Source organism: Mixophyes fleayi, chromosome 12 (assembly GCF_038048845.1).
Source record: "Mixophyes fleayi isolate aMixFle1 chromosome 12, aMixFle1.hap1, whole genome shotgun sequence".
Lineage (NCBI taxonomy): Eukaryota > Metazoa > Chordata > Amphibia > Anura > Limnodynastidae > Mixophyes > Mixophyes fleayi.
In genome coordinates, this window is record NC_134413.1 from 76,521,089 (window position 1) to 76,542,228 (window position 21,140).

The following is a 21,140-nucleotide window of genomic DNA, read 5'->3' on the forward strand; positions in this document are numbered from 1 at the left end:
AAGAACTATATGGAGGAGGCTGCAGAAAGAACTATATGGAGGAGGCTGCAGTAAGAACTTCATAGAGGGGGCTGCAGTAAGAACTATATGGAGGGGGCTGCAGTAAGAACTATATGGAGGGGGCTGCAGTAAGAACTATATGGAGGGGGCTGCAGAAGGAACTATATGGAGGGGGCTGCAGTAAGAACTATATGGAGGGGGCTGCAGTAAAAACTATATGGAGGGGGCTGCAGTAAAAACTATATGGAGGGGGCTGCAGTAAAAACTATATGGAGGGGGCTGCAGTAAGAACTATATGGAGGGGGCTGCAGTAAGAACTATATGGAGGGGGCTGCAGAAGGAACTATATGGAGGGGGCTGCAGTAAGAACTATATGGAGGGGGCTGCAGTAAGAACTATATGGATGGGGCTGCAATAAGAACTATATGGAGGGGGCTGCAGTAAGAACTATATGGATGGGGCTGCAGTAAGAACTATATGGAGGAGGCTGCAGAAAGAACTATATGGAGGAGGCTGCAGTAAGAACTTCATAGAGGGGGCTGCAGTAAGAACTATATGGAGGGGGCTGCAGTAAAAACTATATGGAGGGGGCTGCAGAAGGAACTATATGGAGGGGGCTGCAGTAAGAACTATATGGAGGGGGCTGCAGTAAAAACTATATGGAGGGGGCTGCAGTAAAAACTATATGGAGGGGGCTGCAGTAAAAACTATATGGAGGGGGCTGCAGTAAGAACTATATGGAGGGGGCTGCAGTAAGAACTATATGGAGGGGGCTGCAGTAAGAACTATATGGAGGGGGCTGCAGTAAGAACTATATGGAGGGGGCTGCAGTAAGAACTATATGGATGGGGCTGCAGTAAGAACTATATGGAGGGGGCTGCAGTAAGAACTATATGGAGGGGGCTGCAGTAAGAACTATATGGAGGGGGCTGCAGTAAGAACTATATGGAGGGGGCTGCAGTAAGAACTATATGGAGGAGGCTGCAGTAAGAACTTCATAGAGGGGGCTGCAGTAAGAACTATATGGAGGGGGCTGCAGTAAGAACTATATGGAGGGGGCTGCAGTAAGAACTATATGGAGGAGGCTGCAGTAAGAACTATATGGAGGGGGCTGCAGTAAAAACTATATGGAGGGGGCTGCAGAAGGAACTATATGGATGGGGCTGCAGTAAGAACTATATGGAGGAGGCTGCAGAAAGAACTATATGGAGGAGGCTGCAGTAAGAACTTCATAGAGGGGGCTGCAGTAAGAACTATATGGAGGGGGCTGCAGTAAGAACTATATGGAGGGGGCTGCAGTAAAAACTATATGGAGGGGGCTGCAGAAGGAACTATATGGAGGGGGCTGCAGTAAGAACTATATGGAGGGGGCTGCAGTAAAAACTATATGGAGGGGGCTGCAGTAAAAACTATATGGAGGGGGCTGCAGTAAAAACTATATGGAGGGGGCTGCAGTAAGAACTATATGGAGGGGGCTGCAGTAAGAACTATATGGAGGGGGCTGCAGAAGGAACTATATGGAGGGGGCTGCAGTAAGAACTATATGGAGGGGGCTGCAGTAAGAACTATATGGATGGGGCTGCAATAAGAACTATATGGAGGGGGCTGCAGTAAGAACTATATGGATGGGGCTGCAGTAAGAACTATATGGAGGAGGCTGCAGAAAGAACTATATGGAGGAGGCTGCAGTAAGAACTTCATAGAGGGGGCTGCAGTAAGAACTATATGGAGGGGGCTGCAGTAAAAACTATATGGAGGGGGCTGCAGAAGGAACTATATGGAGGGGGCTGCAGTAAGAACTATATGGAGGGGGCTGCAGTAAAAACTATATGGAGGGGGCTGCAGTAAAAACTATATGGAGGGGGCTGCAGTAAAAACTATATGGAGGGGGCTGCAGTAAGAACTATATGGAGGGGGCTGCAGTAAGAACTATATGGAGGGGGCTGCAGAAAGAACTATATGGAGGGGGCTGCAGTAAAAACTATATGGAGGGGGCTGCAGTAAGAACTATATGGAGGGGGCTGCAGAAGGAACTATATGGAGGGGGCTGCAGTAAGAACTATATGGAGGGGGCTGCAGTAAGAACTATATGGATGGGGCTGCAATAAGAACTATATGGAGGGGGCTGCAGTACAAACTATATGGAGGGGGCTGCAGTAAAAACTATATGGAGGGGGCTGCAGTAAAAACTATATGGAGGGGGCTGCAGTAAGAACTATATGGAGGGGGCTGCAGTAAAAACTATATGGAGGGGGCTGCAGTAAGAACTATATGGAGGGGGCTGCAGTAAGAACTATATGGAGGGGGCTGCAGTACAAACTATATGGAGGGGGCTGCAGTAAGAACTATATGGAGGGGGCTGCAGTAAGAGCTATATGGAGGGGGCTGCAGTAAAAACTATATGGAGGGGGCTGCAGTAAGAACTACCTGGAGGGGGCTGCAGTAAGAACTATATGGAGGGGGCTGCAGTAAGAACTATATGGAGGGGGCTGCAGTAAGAACTATATGGAGGGGGCTGCAGTAAGAGCTATATGGAGGGGGCTGCAGTAAAAACTATATGGAGGGGGCTGCAGTAAGAACTATATGGGGGGGCTGCAGTACAAACTATATGGAGCGGGCTGCAGTAAGAACTATATGGAGGGGGCTGCAGTAAGAACTATATGGAGGGGGCTGCAGTACAAACTATATGGAGCGGGCTGCAGTAAGAACTATATGGAGGGGGCTGCAGTAAGAGCTATATGGAGGGGCTGCAGTAAGAGCTATATGGAGGGGCTGCAGTAAGAACTATATGGAGGGGGCTGCAATGAGAGAGACGTGGAGGGGCAATGAGAGAAATAACAGTTTTCCTCTTTCTCATGAATGATGTCACTATGACTTTAAATTTAGACCATATGGGCCCCCCAATCATAAGTTCCCTGAACCCCCCTAAACCCTTAATCCAGCTCTGGGGAGGGAGTCACTATGTGAAAACAGATCATCCCATTTAAGTGTCACTAGCAGTGTAAGTCCAGGCTGTCTCAGAAGACGGACACTAGTGAACCACCTGATTTAAAACTCCGGACAGCTTCACAATCGCTCCGTCTATTCTGGACTGTCTGCACTTTGCCTGTTCTGTAGCCCATTATAGAGCTTTAGAATAAAAAAGAAGAGCAGTACTACTTCCAACGAAGGCGCACTAAAGACGTAAATATCTTGTCCAATACTGGGAAATTATTCCATATCATCGAGGGGATTGTTGAAGATGGATAATACATGAACATAACTCATAAAACCAAAATTTTATTGATATGCATTAAAAATTAATTTAATAATTAAAAAGCGAAATATTAAAATGTCGGAGTCTGGGACAGGTAGATGAGATGGGAGTACATGAGAGTGTAGTGGTGGTAGAATCACCTATATTTATGTATCTCCATATCCACGATAATCACAGTGAGAATCCCTAATTAACCATCAAACATGATCAAAACCTGCACAGGTCATCTGAATGAATAAATCTTTATATATATTACATATTATGTGCTGGTAACACAGATATCTAATGATGTATATAATTAATACAGATGAAGTTCCTGAATGTAAGTTCTGTTTCTATGTCCTTAAATGATGGTAAATATATGTTCAATATTGTGACGATCAACGGAGTATTCGTGATACCAGTTTACTTCTGAAATCAGCTTATTTGTTATTATTATTTTTCATTGGTAGAAATTATACAAAGATCGTGTGGATGGTAAGTATGTTAGCTTATAATGATGTTTCTCATAGTGAGCAGAGAGAAATGTATGCGTGACCGCACATACACATGTCCGGGGACACGATCGCGATCCAGGTAAGTATATCAGTTTCACAGATCCCCAGTGAACAGAAGAAAAAAGTATATATCTATATCTGTATATTTGCAGGTGTGATCTGGGTTTAGTGATTACCAGCCCCACATATACTAAATATTCCTTCTATTCTCACTTAAAAAGTGGCCGCGTATAATTTTCCGGCTAGCTGGTCACCCTTTGTAAACTGTGTTATATAGGGTTATTATTCACTGACCAGCTATGGCAAAACGGATGCTTAGGAGAAATATATATGTCTCAAATTACTTTGTGTGTATTCACATTATTTCATTGAGGGGCTATGATTAAAGAGTATTGAGCATATACATTTAGCATTCACTCCAGAGAACTGCTTGGTTCTATAAATAGCAGCTTTAGTATTATTATAGAGAACGAAATAAAATTGTGTTCTAATATTTCAGATAACTACATTTATAGCAATCTAGGATTCTGCTCACATGAGGGCTGTGTTGATGTGCATAGCTCAAGTCTGATTACTAAGAGCATTAACATACAAAGAGAAGGTACTTTTCAACTTCTGTTGTTATATTGTATCAATTAATTGTATCTGTGGTAAGATAGGGTTAATGCCATGTAAATTGCTAATGTCCTTTTCACATCGTTTCATTGAGAGACTTTCATAGTTAAAGTATATTAGGCATATGCATGTGACATTCAAACGACAGCCACTTAGTTATATAAATAGCAGTTTCAATATTGTTATTGAAAACAGAATGAGGTTTGTATCTAATATATTAGTACCATAACAAATTGCTGCATTTGTGATAATCTAATCTGAGGTTCAGCTCCTGTAAAAGGGCTGTGCTGGTGAACACAGCTCTGGTCTAATTACTGGAAACATTCACGAATACAAAGACTGAGTTTATCAGCTCCTATTGTTATATTATGTCAATTACTTATATCTGTGATAATCTAGGATTAGTACCCTGTAGAAAGAGCTAATCCTTTTAAAGAGAATTCATATTATTGATCAAAAAGGGCTGTAATAGCCAGCTACACGTTGTACTCCCTGACACACAGACTCCTTCTAAAAACTACACATACACCTGACATACATTTCTCTATCAGCTTCTACTAGGAGACAACCCGTATGTGATTCGGGTTGGGTATTTAAACGAATATCTACCAATGAGCTCGATATAATTTGATTGACACATTTTTCAACCTATCAAAGTGTTTGCTACAAGGTCACAGGAACAAATATATAAAAAACTGTTTCTTGATAATTGATTACTCAATTTTTTTTTGGAGAGAGTCCAAACTTATAAACATCTAGATAAAGAGAATATATAAAGTATACATAATATGTAAGGTGCATTTAGAATATGTATGTTGTTGATTATCTATAGATATCTACATAATGCTGTCATCTGTACCTAGAAGTTACTGTTTAAATCACTATAAAATACATCTAATGACATACCAGGATAGGTTCACCATATTAAGTTTGTTTTCATTCGCTGTGAAGATCATTTATTTATATGTTATAAAAGGGAATTTGGAGATTGTTATTATTGGTCCTTCAAGATAATACACATTATTTTCTTGATTTTTAATATTAGTATATGTGTGTTGATCGGTGACTGAGGATAAAAATAAAGATATATCTAGATCACCCATGAAGAAATATGAGAGAGATATATATAAAGGTTTTCCAATACAAATTGGAAATTATGATATATATATATAGTGTTTTGATGTGCAAATAGTGTTTATCCAATATTATAAGTCACTAAGGAATTCCAATGGTGAATAAAATTAAATGGTAATTAATAATTGTAAATAAAACAAAACTATACAGATCGGAACTATCTGTATGTGTTTATGTGTGCTGGTGCATATTAATTAATGTACAGAGTTGTAATAAGTGGTATAAGGGAGAAAATAAGATAACTCCATAGCACAAAAAAGTGAAAAGATATGTGAAATAAAAAGGTGATAGCAGATTATAAATAAAAAGGTAAAATATCTCCAGTGCACATTCCCCTTACCCCCAGCCTGCAACCACAAGCAGATTTATAAGCATATGAAAACCGAATACAATGTGATCTCATAATCACAGGCCAGTATAATCGTCAAGAGCAAGAATTAAAATGTGGATGGCTCACTCTCGGATTCCCATTGTTGGAGAGAAACGGGCAGCCAATGGCGAGGCTGAGTGGGGTGGGAGCGGCAGCCACGGAAGCTCTCATGAGTGTGTGACTCGTGCTGCCTGTATCAACTTCCACCCAGTCCCAGACAGAGGTCAGTGTCGCACAACACAACAGGTAGGAACAATTTATTGTTAACAAGGTCATGTGACAACAGGGGCTTGTCTCCCTGAGAAAGATTTGCAAAAGGTACGTCGGAGGACGAGCTGTCAGAGACACGATCAATGTCCTCTATCTGCCTCTCTCCATGTAGCTAAACTATGATTATATCAAGGGAGCATTTTTTAGTAGCAGCTAAACATGATCAGGCAAACACTAGTAGTGAAAGCAAAAGACAAATCCTTTGCCGTACAGAATATGAACTGTAACGATCACTCTGCTACATTGTATCCACAATAATCAGCTCCCACTAAGACTAGGTACACACTACAAAACCTTTAGACAAATTTGCTATCAGTAAATCTACATGGACTGTTTATTCAGCAACTATGCCGATCTGACACATACATAAGTCTAATAAGGATGAACATGTAATAACTATTAATATCAGCATCACATTCACCTAGTTTCTGCATTTCCAGTTGCTGCTTTTTGTCTGAGGTTGCAGTGGGGAATCTCCTAAGCTACCCAGTTTCCCAACATAAAATATATTTAAGAAAATATCTTAAAATGCACACTACTAGCTACTAAAAATACTATATTTACTTAATAAAGAACAAATGGCCCATGTGTACATTGCTTTACGTATAATCAGTGCATTTGGTAATTGCCAACCAATTTGTTCAAAGATGCTGCCCAAATTGTAGACAACATAAAGTAGGGATGTGCACCGGCCACTTTTGGTGTCTCGTGTTTTGTGTTTTGGATTCGGATTTGCTTGAGGTTTTGGGTTCGGATTTGTTTCGCAAAACACCCGACGAAAGGTTTTGGTTCGGATTTAAGGTTTTGGATTCGGATTTATTTTGAAAAAAACATAAAAAGTGTTAAAATCAAGTTTTTGGGTTTATTTTCACTCCTACGCTATTATTAACCTCAATAACATTCAATAACAATCATTTCCACTAATTCCCAGTCTATTCTGAACACCTCACACCTCACAATATTGTTTTTAGTCCAAAACTTTTCACCGAGGTAGCTTTCTGGACTGCATAGTGCAGTGGTCCCAGTACACAATTTGGTACCGGGGCCTCAATACCTCCTCCAAATTTCAAGTGTAGTGTTTATAATTTATAAAAACTACAGTAGTTCTAGCACGTCAATACCTCATGTTTTAGACGACAATGGTACAAAGCATTCATCATTGAGATCCCATCAAGTATGTGAAAGACAGACAGGGTCGAAGTGTTATTTGTTGACTTTGTTAACCAAAAAACTGTCCCTGTTGCAAATATTCGTGCAATGAAGAGTGACTTTTTCATTTAAAGGCTCAAGCTTTCAAGTGTAGTGTTTATAAGTTATAAACACTACAGTAGTTCTAGCACGTCAATACCTCTTGTTTTAGACGACCATGGTACAGAACATTCATGATTGAGATCCCATCAAGTATCAACTGTCCCTGTTGCAAATATTCGTGCAGTGAAGAGTGACTTTTTCATTTAAAGGCTCAAGCTTTCAAGTGTAGTGTTTATAAGTTATAAACACTACAGTAGTTCTAGCACGCCAATACCTCTTGTTTTAGATGACCATGGTACAGAGCATTCATCATTGAGATCCCATCAAGTATGTGAAAGACAGACAGGGTCGAAGTGTTATTTGTTGACTTTGTTAACCAAAAAACTGTCCCTGTTGCAAATATTCGTGCAATGAAGAGTGACTTTTTCATTTAAAGGCTCAAGCTTTCAAGTGTAGTGTTTATAACTTATAAACACTACAGTAGTTCTAGCACGTCAATACCTCTTGTTTTTGATTATGACAGGGCATTTTACTTTTGGTTTAATTTGTTGAATTTGTTTTAATTTTGTTTTACTTTGTGCTCATGGCAAACGACTGTTGAATGGTCACATAATGCCAAAAAAAGAGTTGCAAGATGGAATTGTCCTTGGGCCCTCCCACCCACCCTTATGTTGTTGAAATAGGACATGCACACTTTAACAAACCAATCATTTCAGCGACAGGGCCTACCAAACAACTGTGGCTGAAATGATTGGTTTGTTTGGGCCCCCACACCAAAAAAGCTATTCATCTCTCCCTGTACAAACTAAACAGGCTCTACTGAGGCAAGATGTCGTCCTCATCCTCAATCTCTGATTCCTCTCCCCCTACAGTGTGTACTTCCTCCTCCTCACACATTATCAATTCGTCCCCGCTGGACTCCACAACCACAGTCCCTCTGTACTGTCTGGAGGGCAGCGCTGTACTTGATTGAGGAAGTGATAATTCATTTTTATGAACATCATTTTTTCAACGTTCTGAGAAAGCAACCTCCTTCACCGCTCACTGACCAGGTTCCCCGCTGCACTAAAAACTCTTTCCGAGTACACACTGGAGGGGGGACAACTCAGGTAAAATAGAGCTAGTTTGTACAGGGGCTTCCAAACTGCCTTTTTTTCCTGCCAGTAACAATATGGATTGTCTGACATGTCTATTTGGATGGTGTCAGCAAAATAATCCTCCACCATTTTTTCTATTGTGACAGCATCCAATGCAGCAACAGTAGACATGTCTGCAATGGTTGGCAGGTCCTTCAGTCCGGACCAGATGTTATCAGCATCCCCGCCAGCGGGTCTTTTAGGTACACTGAGCTTTTTCCTCGCAGCTTTATCCTCCAAATTTTTGTTTTCCATTATATGTAGCACAAGAGAGCGTACCCCTAAGCCACACACACTCGGCAAAGCCTTTAAAAATTATATGCGGCACAGGAGAGTACCACTGGACTTATACTGCTGAATCAGTGAACTTTGTAATATTACAGTACCACTGGACTTATACTGCAGAATCAGTGAACTTTGTAATATTGCAGTACCACTGGACTTATACTGCTGAATCAGTGAACTTTGTATTATAGCAGTACCACTGGACTTATACTGCTGAATCAGTGAACTTTGTAATATAGCAGTACCAATGGACTTACACTGCAGAATCAGTGAACTTTGTAATATTGCAGTACCACTGGACTTATACTGCTGAATCAGTTAACTTTGTAATATTGCAGTACCAAAGGACTTATACTGCAGGATTGTTTTTAGATATTTTTTTTTACTTTCTCTTTTTTATAATTATTTTTTTTTTCTATTTTTTTATAACTTTTTTTAAAATTTTTTATGACTTGGGAATAAGGGGGAAATAACAATGCCCTTAGAAGGACAGAGCACAGGACACAGCACCACTGGACTGAACAGGACACAGCACAGGACCAAGCAGCACCACTGAACTCAGAAGGACAGAGCACAGGACACAGCAACACTGGACTGAGCAGAACACAGCACAGCACAGCACAGCACAGAACTGAACAGCACAGCACAACACGAGATATAGCAGGACAGAGGACCACCTAACACAACCTCCCACTACCCTGATCAATGCCTGAGTGAAGATGGCGGCGACTAGCGGGGAATTTATAGAATACGAGTATCGCGAGATCCGACAGCGGGATTATGACTCAGAGCCTCGGTTTCAATTTTGCAATTGGCGGGAATACCCGGATCTGTCTCGGATCCGGCTCGGATCGGCAACGTTCGGGTGGGCTCGGATTTCAGATATCCGAGCCCGCTCATCTCTAACATAAAGGGATTTTTTAACCCACTGATTTACTAGTTTCCTCCCTTGTCCTCCACATACACATATAAGAGATATAACAGGATTGTTCTGTTATAGAGTAAGTAAGAGATTCTGGATAAGTAAATACTGTACTACTAGCCCCCTGGTTGAGTACAAATAAGATATTATAATACACGCAGGGTGTGAATACTTGTACAAGTAATTGTGGCCAGTGGTGTCAGAGAGTGACAGACATAATAATATATTTTAGGGGATGCCCCATCATTGACCGAAAGAGTTATAAACTACTATGTATGTATTATGAGAAATAAGGCAAACTCTTGGTTTGTTTGTGCTTTAGACGGTCATAGAACGCTTTAGTCACCTCTAATATTCTGATACTTCCTGGTAGAAAAATCCCATTTATTCCATAGATATTTCTAGTGTACAGAAATGTAATTGTAGACATGTGACTTTGGATCAACCCCTTACAGACTTTGGGGATACATTTACTAAGGCTTCTAAAAAGAAAGAGTGCAGGTGTCGCCCATATCCAATCAGATTATAGCTATTGTTTACCTTGTACATTCTAGAACATGATAGTAAGGATCTTATTGGTTGCTCTGGGCAACACCCACTTTTCTATTTTAGACGGTTTATTAAATCTACCACCTTAACTTTTATCAAGTTTGTAGATTCATTATAGTCACTGAATATAAAACATAATGTTAGGAATAAATATCTCACACAGCTATGCAATGAAACCATTTTATTATGTATACAATCTATTGTCCTTATGCTTACTAAAAACAGACATATTCAAATCCATAGTAAGACAGAGATACAAATATAATCTGCTATTCAAGTATAAACAATAGTTTATATAGAAATTACATTGTTCTTCTTTATGGTTCTCGTTTGAAATACACTGGGGAGAAGTAGATTTGCTTTGTCATGTATAGACAGTTTATTTCCGAAATTAGTGGTTTGTCTTACAGCAAAATAACATTACCCCATTGTGTAATATTCCTCAATTATGCTGTAGAGAGAGAGACAGAAATAGGCGTTAGAAAACAAAATGACATAAAACATAAATACATTCTTGTACCTGCAAAATATTTAATAACCATATATAGTAGACACATTACTATATACAACAGTGACCAAGTGTATGAGGATAACCAATGGCTTTATTTTCATTAATATACAGTATAATTTCCGATGATAAAACAGTGCAAGGACCGGGAACTGTACAGGGACCGGTACGGGCAACTTTCATGTGATGTCCTTGTTCATCTACAAGGACAGGCACCTGTATAATAAGTCAATTATGACACATGCAAACATATATAACAAAGTATCAGCAGACATAAAGGGGGTTTTATTATAAATCTACTATTAGATTACATTCATGGGCATACTGTAGATATTAATATGTAATACAATTTATATTGTTTTAGATAACTTATTGATAACATGTGACAGCATTGTCGCTATACACTCGCTGTCAGTAGAGATACGGGAGACACCAGAGTGAGGAAACATAATAATTACTAACATTGATAACAAAACAAATGATGCTGACGCTTGCTGGATTTTATAAACCTTACGATACAAATTGAATTGTACGATCCGTGTTAGTTCTTATGCAGATGTCTGTGGTTAATATGCAGGTAAAGACATTTGTAGTGTTAGGTTAGTCAATTAAGTGCCAATGTTTAATAATAGTAAGTGAAAATATCAAGATTGGAATTGGATTATATTCATCTCTTATATATAAAATGTAAAGCAATGTATTCAAATATATTGTACTGACAAGACCATGCAAAGTTAATACCACATACGACTATTGACAAGTAGAAATAATGTATCTTCCGTAAATAGGTCACCGGAGGATTAAATAAATATTTCATGTTATCTTGTGACCTCTCTCTAATTAGTTTACTTGTGAATTTCATATTTTATTTAATTGCAAACAATACTCCATAGTTCATGGCCCGACATTCAATGCAAAAACTCCATATGTAGAATATTAAGTAGAATTACAAAGTGGAAAATTATAACATTTAAGCAGATTTAATTCTGAATACAATACCTGAGCTATATGTAGCTTTGAAGCCGGTCCCGGTGCCACTGCCGTCACTGACAAACTCAATCAACATCTGGTTAGTGGAAGAAACTATGGGAGAGATCTTTCCAGACCCACATCTCTTGTCCAGCAGCACCGGAGATTTCCTACTGGGACCATCATAAATCTTGATGTAGTCAGATACACAATCAGGTGAGGACTGGACATCAAAGGCTTTAAATTTCAGCATGACCTAAATATTAAACATTAATATCAGGCAATGTTAGTTTCAGGAATAGGATCATGTGTTACTTAATTTACACTTTTATATGATGATGTCATCAGCTACATGGCTTAACCCTTTGAGTATTGTAAAACTTTAACAAGCAGCATTGCATCCTGGCATTGAGCAGCAGTAACCCAATCATATACCACCATTGTGTATGATGACCAATCCTTCTATCACATTTTTCCTGCATATGATACAATGCTCAGGAAGATCAGCCCAGAAGCAGTTCAGCCCTTTAAAGATTTACAAGCTACCCTGGATTTCAGAATAATCAGGGGCTGGCTGTGCTGGGGGGCAGGGGCCCGCTTATCACATACTTGTTTTTAAATATTTCGCCTACGTACCAAGAAGATGGTTTGATTTTGATGTTAAATGCATATCAATATAATACATGTTTGTAGCATTTGAGCCCCAGAGTGCCCCCTATAGAAATGCATTTTCTTTTGATAGCTAGACGATTATTCTTATTCAGGGAAGCGCTACCTACAAGTCATATTAAAAAGTGGTGGTTTATGACATACTACTTATTAGAGAAAGGACAATAATTTATAAGAAATGCATCTGGTGCAGAACCAAACTCTATAGCGTCTTGTAAGTTTGTAACACATTGATGAACACTTTGGGGCTCATGCAGAGTTGTCTATTCTATTTGTGTGTAATACATATTTTCTTACTGAGTATGTGTTTAAAAGTCATAGGCGGGCATCTGTTTTGATCGCAGACAATTAGCCTACCAGTATGTTTTTGGAGTGTGGGAGGAAACCGGAGCACCCGGAGGAAACCCACGCATACACAGGGAGAACATACAAACTCCACACAGATAAGGCCATGGTCTTGAATCAAACTCATGACCCCAGTGCTGTGAGGCAGAAGTGCTAACCACTAGGGCACTGTGCTGCTCAGTCAGGGCATGTATCTCTTGTGGGTGCTTAGAGGGCTGGTTCAATGAGGTACAAGGATTATAACGACCAACAGAACTAGTTAGCCGCTTCTGCTTGACTGATTGCAGATTGAACCTTTTATCTGATAGTACTAAAATCGTTAATGTAGCGGATATAATATATAAAGTCGCAGATAACTATTTGCATGACTTAAATGATATTTCAATTTAAATTGTGGAAGGAAAGAAGATTCCCATATTACTTTTAATGGGGAAAACAACAGATATCTGTGCTTAATTGATTTTAATTGAATTTAATTTGTATTTCATATTGGTGCCTGTATTTAAATGATTTTTGTAAGTTCATTGAAAGGTCACATTTATTAATTACTGTCATTATACTATTCTCTGTTGTGTACAGGTCACATTATCATTATATTGTGAACATATAGAGTAATTTGACTTTTGCATTTGCTATTAAGTCTGTCAAGCCACATCCTTCTGCTTTCTCTAGGCTATCGGGTCATTCAGGATTGTTGGATGCAATCCCCCCGAAAGTGACAGAATTGATTTAGAAATATTATCTAAATCCTGTGTCGTCTGTTTGTCACCTGTTACAGCCATTCATTACTGTACCTGATCAGAGGGTGTTCTGATTAACCAAACACAACTGGCATCGTTGGGATATGCAAAGGGATAGTTGGCCGAGTTCACAGTTCCCTTTACATCGTTAAGCAAATGACCGCAAACATCTAAGAAGAGAAAATGTGATTTAAATCAATGACTAGACTTGGTGAAGTAAGTTCAGTTATTATATAATTATGATGTACTATATAAGTGACAGATACCTTCACCTACAGTCAGACTATTGCGCAATCAACATTGGTGCAGTGCACTGTGGCCCGTGGAGATAATGGGGCCCACTACACAGGGATCTAGCAAGCTGTGGGCCCTGGCTCCTTGCACAGAGGCCCACAGCTCGCTAGTTCTGCCTCTGTACAGTCTACGGTCCTCGTTTAGACTTGGAATGGATTTTTGCAAATGGACACATACTTACACCTGGACAAACCATGGTGCTATGCCAGGGGTGCAAATACATTTTTTTTAATGCAGGAAAAATGCAGCTTTCTTGTTAGGATATTGTGATTGCCTCTTTAGTTCAGGTGAGCATGAGTCATTGACTTTATGTTGACATTGCCCCTTAAGCTGTAGTGAGCATGAGTCACCTGTCTCATTAAATGAAGGTAGACTTCTCTCCTGACCTGATTTAAAATTCCCTCCTGTTCTATGCAGCTTTGTCAGTGATAGAGCTTCACTCTGCACTCTGGACTCTTGTATAGTGTACACTCTGGGATTTTTCAGTTTACTGATTTCAGCTTCAACGATGGCTCGTTATCCCCTGGCTGATGGAATACCAAGACTTCTGACTATAGACCCTGGCAAACAGCATTACTACTCCAACTCAGCTTTCCGGCATCTTGCTCACTGTGATCTCTCTCTCTCTCTGAGTACAACACTTTGAACATTGAACAGCCTATTAAACATTGGTCAGCTAACCATGAAGGATTTTTTTTTCTATATCACTCTACCTGTTGATTATGGCACTGAGGGGCTCTGGGCTTGTCTCAGTTGTTCTTGGAGCTTGGATGTCTCTAGTTAGATCAGGACAATTGGATGCTCTCCATCACCAAGTTTGCATCTTGTGAATACTGTGTCTGCTTCTACAAGTCTGTGCCTTAATTATTCTGTGTGAAGCACTCTAGACTGCCAGTGTCTCTGGAGATCATGTATTCACTACAGCTATCAGAGACTGCCACTAGAAGATTACTTTGTTCTGTGTTTGCAAATCAGCTGCAAACTCTGCTTTCACTGTATATGATCATTGGTTTCTGTATATGTTTATATTATATTAAAATAAACTCACAGTCATTTGAATTTCTCTCCTGCCTCTAACTATGCTTGAATTATCTAACACTTCTTTGGCATGCAGCACAAATATACTGGACAGCTATAACTTTACACTACAGTTTAGAGATGAGATAGGAAGTTTGCATTCCCCCCCATGCAACACAACATGGCACCAAGGTGCAAGCTGGATTTACTCCTAAATCTAATTGAGGCCTCATATATCTATCAATACTTACTGCACTGATAAAGCCGGTTAACTTTAGAAATGTCCAAGATACTGATTCCATCCCTTTGTCCAATAGGCACGTTTGGATCAGGCTTGGGTACAATGGTAGCTTGGTTTGGAGTGTTAGTGAATGCATACCTGTCACACAGAGAGAAGACCTCAGTACATTCCAGAATGATACAACATACAAGGGAACATTCCAACATCAATGTGTTCTAATCACTTTCCAGCACCATCATATGTAATTTAGTAAAAAGGTGCACAGCAAGGAGTATAAACTTACCTGCTATAATGCATCATTGAGCCATAGTCATACTCCAGACCCAGGTTATTAGTGGTATGTTTGTCAAAATTGCTCTTAACATCTGTAACAGGAAATGTCCAATTACTACGCCCCATATTTGAATGAAAACGACACAACATATTCTTTAAGTAACCAAAAGTCAATATTTATGCAATTGCTTTGTGCACAGTACCTGGGGAGATATACTCGTACATGATGTTGACATAGTCATCACGGTCACTCCTCGCATGCTCATGGTGAAATCCCAGAGAATGCTGTAGTTCATGTTGTATAGCTCCTCTGATCATACAACCCCCAATATCTATTCCAACAGTCTGAGCTCCACCTGTCCGTCCGACATATGACATACAGCTGGAGACAGTAAGGAAGCAATGAGTGTTTGTTCCATGGTTACAGCACACTTATCCACACAGGGCAATACATAGTAATTAGTTGGAAGGAGGATTTAGAACCATTCCAGAATAAGTGTAAATGTAATAATCACTGCTTGTGAATATTAACTTTTAAGAATGTTCTGCTTAGTTAGTTTCATAGTCAAATGCAAAAGGGGTGAGAGACGTCTGGCTCGACTGATTGACTAGAAAAAAAACTAATGAATAATATAAATAAGGAAAAATGTTGCACAACTATTTCTAAAACTATTGTTCCCCATGTGCAGGGTCCACCATACCGATCAGTGAGGATTGTAGACTTCCAATAGCAGGGACTGCTTGTATCCTGGTTATTTCTATAGTATATATACATATGTGAGATTTTTATTTGTTTGTTTGTTTTGCACTTGGGAGTAAAGATGAGCAAATATCCCATTGGTTTTGGTGTCTTGCAACTCAGTGTCCAGTTATGGTTGACATTGGCTGACTGTCTTAGGAGTATTACAGTCACTGGTTAACATTTCATGTCTCCGATTTCGTCTGCATCTTCTCAATCCAAGAGTAATCCACCACTGTCACCAATGACTGCTTTGTATTTGTTGGCCGATAGTGCTTCTAACGTACTATCGCCACACACACTTTCCCCAGCAGCTGCTACAGTAGATATTTAACTATCTTATGTATCATGTCTTCCCCACAGCTAGATTGTGAGCCCACTTGGTCAGCTTCTTCTTTACCTTCTGTTTCATGTCTTTGTCATTTGTATCATGAGTCTCTCAATGTACAGCACTGTGTAATATATCAGTGCTTATAATAATAATATTTCCAATGAATTATTTTTCTCATCTCTCCTCTTAATAAACATTCCTTTTAGACATAGACATAATGGAAGAACCTACCCATGTGCAGAGACGATATTGAGGAAATCCTTCTCTGTTGTCCGGGGTATGAACCTCACGCAGGTTAATGTCTCATACTCCTGCATAGAAGTTCTAATCAACGTGAGGTCTTTGCCTCCTGCGGAGAAGGAATGTTGAGCATTTATTAATAGATTAGAGCAATAGATGGCTATGACTACATTAGTAGACCATAAGGAAGAGGAAACTCACTGTAAGCAGGGGATAAGGTGTATGGAACAGGGACGGTCCCATCCACAGATTTAGGCCACAGGCAGTTTTCACACGTGGTGGCGCTGCGCCCAGTTTTAATAATCAAGTCTCCTTCTTGTACTGTTATGTTATAACCTACATTAATCAGAAAAATGGACATGGTGCATTCATATGTTAATGTACTGTGAGTAAAGTTCATGTCAGATAATTACCTTAATCCTATGCTTTAACAATAACAAAGTATATTATACCCATCTTTTCAGCCATTAGAAATATGTTTCTTACATATATAACACACCTTTCCATATTTTATAAGAATTATTGTATGTAAACCACACATGAATGTACAACGTAGGAGTCATTTCAACTAACCAACTGAAAATACCGTTCTTATAGATTTAGGGAGGAATTCAATTAGTGGCAAGGTTCTGCCGGTCGTCACCTCAATGTCTGGCTGCGCACATTGCCGGCCGATATGGTAACACATCTCCGGTCCTTTCCTCCTCACATCTCTATGGGACGAGGGGGGTGAATGAGCGGAGATTTGAGAAGTAACATTGAGTCGATGTGTCTCCGTAGACTCCTCGCAGATAATTACATTCCCCCCTTAGACTTCCTAGCCTAACTCCTTTGTATTGTATTTTAGCATTTAGTAGAATGTTGATACCTTTGTTGACTTCAATAATCCTGCTGAAAGTATCCTCAGGTTCTCTGGCATCACCTGCTGTAAATACAAATGTGATTACAATGTGATAACCATGTACACTACATGTATCTGAATGGTCTCCTGAGTGCAGTTGTTGGAGCTACTAAAGGAATTCCTAAATATATAAGTTACTTTTTTTGTTGATGTTTTAGTTGCTAAACATGAACTCATGAAGACCAGATAAAGATGTTATGTGACCAGACTCTTATACGTCAGTTTGTCCAGATAAAACTGTCTAGTTGTATCTGATTCAAAGAAATGAATAGGAATAGGTTGATGAGACTGCTGAAAACACAACGTTGTCCCCAAACAACCACGACCTTCGAAAATGCCATAAATATCACATAAAAAGGATGCACAATATAAATAAATTTTATGCCCTTGCTGCATAATTAAAAATTACTTTTTTGAACTAATTGAAGAAAATAAAACTATATGGACCAATATCATGAGGCCTTCTGGGAACTGAACCACAGAAAGTTCAGACATCTCAAATAATATTTTGCGTATATGATAGATCCAAATAGACAGGGACAGTGTCAGTATAATCACATATAGAGTACGGGGGAATATCAGCACAATCAACAAACAGTTTTTATTGTGCTGTAAAAAATTTCCAATATGTATCTACATCAGTGAATGTTTTACTTACCCGAATGTATATACAATATCCCAGTGATGGTCATTATTGCACATTGTTTAATTGTAAATATATTTATGTTCTCGGCAGTGTGTAGTTATACTAGGGTGGTGCGGGTTATGTCTATTCTTAGCGGTCATACCTGGATGAGATTCTTCCATCGCCTTCACCATGTTCAGTATTTCTGTATCTGGTTCTAACAAAGAGAAACATAGTGGTGGTGAAAGGATTGACATCAGTAGAAGAAAGAGTGAGATGGTTTAAAGCAAGAAGAGAAAGAGACAGATAGAGAAAAAGACAGAGTGAAAGACAGACAGAGAGAGAGAGGGAAATTAGGAGAGAAATAGGGAGAGAGAGGGGGGGCGTCATTGAAATATTGTGCTGAGAGTTGTGATATAAACTTTAATTGTAAGTGGTCACGGTAAGAGAATCCCTAGTTATACAACAATACTGAATATTACGTTACTGGGGTCAGGGGTCAGTTGATCACCCCGATTCAGAGAGTACCCCGACATCTGTAACAGTTCACTGATTCTCTCCTTGTGTCACATTGGCGGTAGAGTACCATTAACTGCTTTGTTGATCTATGAAACATTTTTTGATGGATCAGTATTGCTGGCCTACTACAGTTATCAGGGGACCTGCTGAATCAGAGAGATCTGCAGAACAAAGGTGAGAAATATTCAGTATTATTGTATTGCTTATTAAACTTGAAACGTATCTAGTACTTCTGAGTATAACCACTGGAATGCATTTATGACTTCTGGGTGCTGTTATCGCGATCTCATTGAACATAGCGCTGACAGTGCAGACGTGGGTCTCTAGTCATCAGCATCTGAGTAGCAGCAGAATCCTGTTACCTCTCCACATACATGCTTTTCTTCTTCCACTTACTTTGTAAGTGTGTGTATGTTAGTCCCAGGCTTCTGACCCACATGTTTTATAAACCCCAGGGAGAAAGCTTTTGTGTGGGAAGGAGCATCCTTTTGAGTGTGTTCAGTTTCAGCTGGTTAGGGTTCCTGGGGTGTAAATGGAGAGAGAAGGGTGGGCTCCATTTACAAGGCCCAGTATGGCTTTTCTGTTCTGCCAGTCTGACAGCAGACTGGTGAATGGTTGCAGCTGTAAGAGATGTTTAAAAATATGTCCGTTTGGTCAGTCTGGGTCTCTGCTCTGCCTGTGGAAAGGGACTGCAGGGTCTCTGTAGGAGATAGCCTGAAATCTACTGTGAGTAAGCTATATGTGCTGGAACGTCTAATGTTTTTGTTTAGTTTAATAGTCAGGAGCGACATGTGTTTAGTTAGTGCCGGAGAGACAAGGTGTTTATTTTGAGGGTTTTTTCTGCTTAACAAAACTAGCTGAGGTCAGTTGTACCAAAACCTTGGACTTCTTTGCTGCTGTACACTACCATCTACACCAGGAGATGGCGCCTGTTCCCCTAACCATCTATACTAGTAATGAATACTAAACGATATATAAGCATATCAAAACAGTCAGCATTTAGTAGAAAATACTTAATATAAGTGACTGATTAAAAGATATTCAAAGCAAAGGGGCCAGTGAATGAGAGAGAGAGACATTGAACAAGGAGTAGAGGAGAGTGTGAAGAGTAAATAACGTAATTAAAGCAAAGAGGTGAGATAATAAAAATAAACAATATAGATGATGTAGAAAAGGACAAGACAGGGAAAATGAAAGATATTCAAATGAGAGGTAAAAAATGCAGCTTACCAAAGCCATTCATTATGGGAAGCTGAAAGATAAATAAGTTTTGGTTTATGCTCACATTTCGATTAAAGTTACTCACTGGTCTCACTTGGAGTATTTATATTTTTGTGACGACATCACATGAAGTGGCAGAATTCTAGAGGCAGAAGAGGCGAAACTTTCACCTTCTGGTCCCTAAACACATTACTATCCATAACCTCTGTGCAGTCCGTTACTGCACTCCTCAACTATTAATTGTTATTAAAAGTGAATTGAGACACATATCACTCTACAGTCACTGAGCTACATGGAGAGTGAAGTGAGAGAAAGAGAAGTAGATTCCCTGCTCTTCCTCTCTATGTTCTCTAATCCCTCGGCCACTCAGTCCACTCCTTACTTAGTGACTGTAAGAGGAAGTGACCAATGGTATAAGTCACCCCATACATTATACTGCATAAAGTACTGGTGGAGGGTAGAAAGCCTCACATTTATACAATTGTCACCAGAAAAAAATAAACATTATTTTCATATACAAAACCTGGATATTAGAACCCATACAGTCACCCTAAACCTCCCTCAGCATCAGGTAACATCGTCCTATTCATGATCATTCAGTATCTCACCTTTAATGATAGGTCCAAAGGTAGACTTGTCACTGAGGTCATAACACCAAGCAGAAGACAAAGGCAGAACATTTCATCCATCTCGTTCCTTTGTTATTCTCTGTAATGTACTATGTAGAATCTCTCTAGCTGTATGATAACCTCAGTCTCGGGATCATCTTTTATACCAGTTCTGGAGAAAATCTAACCAACCACAAGGCAGATTGGCTGATCTCAGGAATGACCAGAAGAGACGCCTGCGGTCAATGCACGGCTGTTGCAGGTGTGTAATCATATTGACGTGTGACCACATGGTGATTATCATGATGAGAGTCTGCAGATCATTTACTGTCACTTTAAGGTTTTATAATCTTGATACAATTCAGTGATTTGTCACTAAAATACTTAACCATTGAGAACTGATTTTTCTTCGGCCAACAGTGACATTCGTAGAAATGTCAACTTTGGTCGAACATTTTGCCTATCTTTAGTTATGTATTGTGCTTCGGTACTGGGGCGTCTTAAACATGCAATACATTACTGAAGTGTGACTAATATCTATGACAATTTTTAACTAGAGAATAGTAATTAAGCCCATGACAACTGGATTATATATTTCATAGTACGACACGTGAA

At 39.5% G+C, this 21,140-nt stretch overlaps 1 protein-coding gene across 1 annotated transcript; it reads right to left on the reverse strand.

The window, feature by feature from the left end:
- Positions 1 to 10,499: 10,499 nt before the first annotated feature.
- Positions 10,500 to 20,032, reverse strand: LOC142108381 (embryonic protein UVS.2-like). Its single transcript, XM_075192005.1, has 11 exons — positions 19,927 to 20,032; positions 18,341 to 18,394; positions 17,520 to 17,576; positions 16,853 to 16,987; positions 16,643 to 16,760; positions 15,545 to 15,723; positions 15,352 to 15,433; positions 15,079 to 15,206; positions 13,571 to 13,686; positions 11,793 to 12,018; positions 10,500 to 10,736 (listed from the first exon to the last, which is right to left on the reverse strand). The coding sequence occupies exons 1-11, from the start codon at positions 19,937 to 19,939 to the stop codon at positions 10,732 to 10,734; spliced, it is 1,113 nt and encodes a 370-aa protein (XP_075048106.1). The 5' UTR covers positions 19,940 to 20,032; the 3' UTR covers positions 10,500 to 10,731.
- Positions 20,033 to 21,140: the final 1,108 nt, after the last annotated feature.

What these genes read in the sequence shown, in the direction of transcription:
- LOC142108381 (XM_075192005.1), bottom strand. An exon ending in TCAATGATGCATTATAGCAG is followed by an intron (nt 15,207 to 15,351) that starts GTAAGTTTATAC and finishes TCTGTGTGACAG; the next exon opens with GTATGCATTCACTAACACTC. An exon ending in TCAGAACACCCTCTGATCAG is followed by an intron (nt 12,019 to 13,570) that starts GTACAGTAATGA and finishes TTTAATATTTAG; the next exon opens with GTCATGCTGAAATTTAAAGC.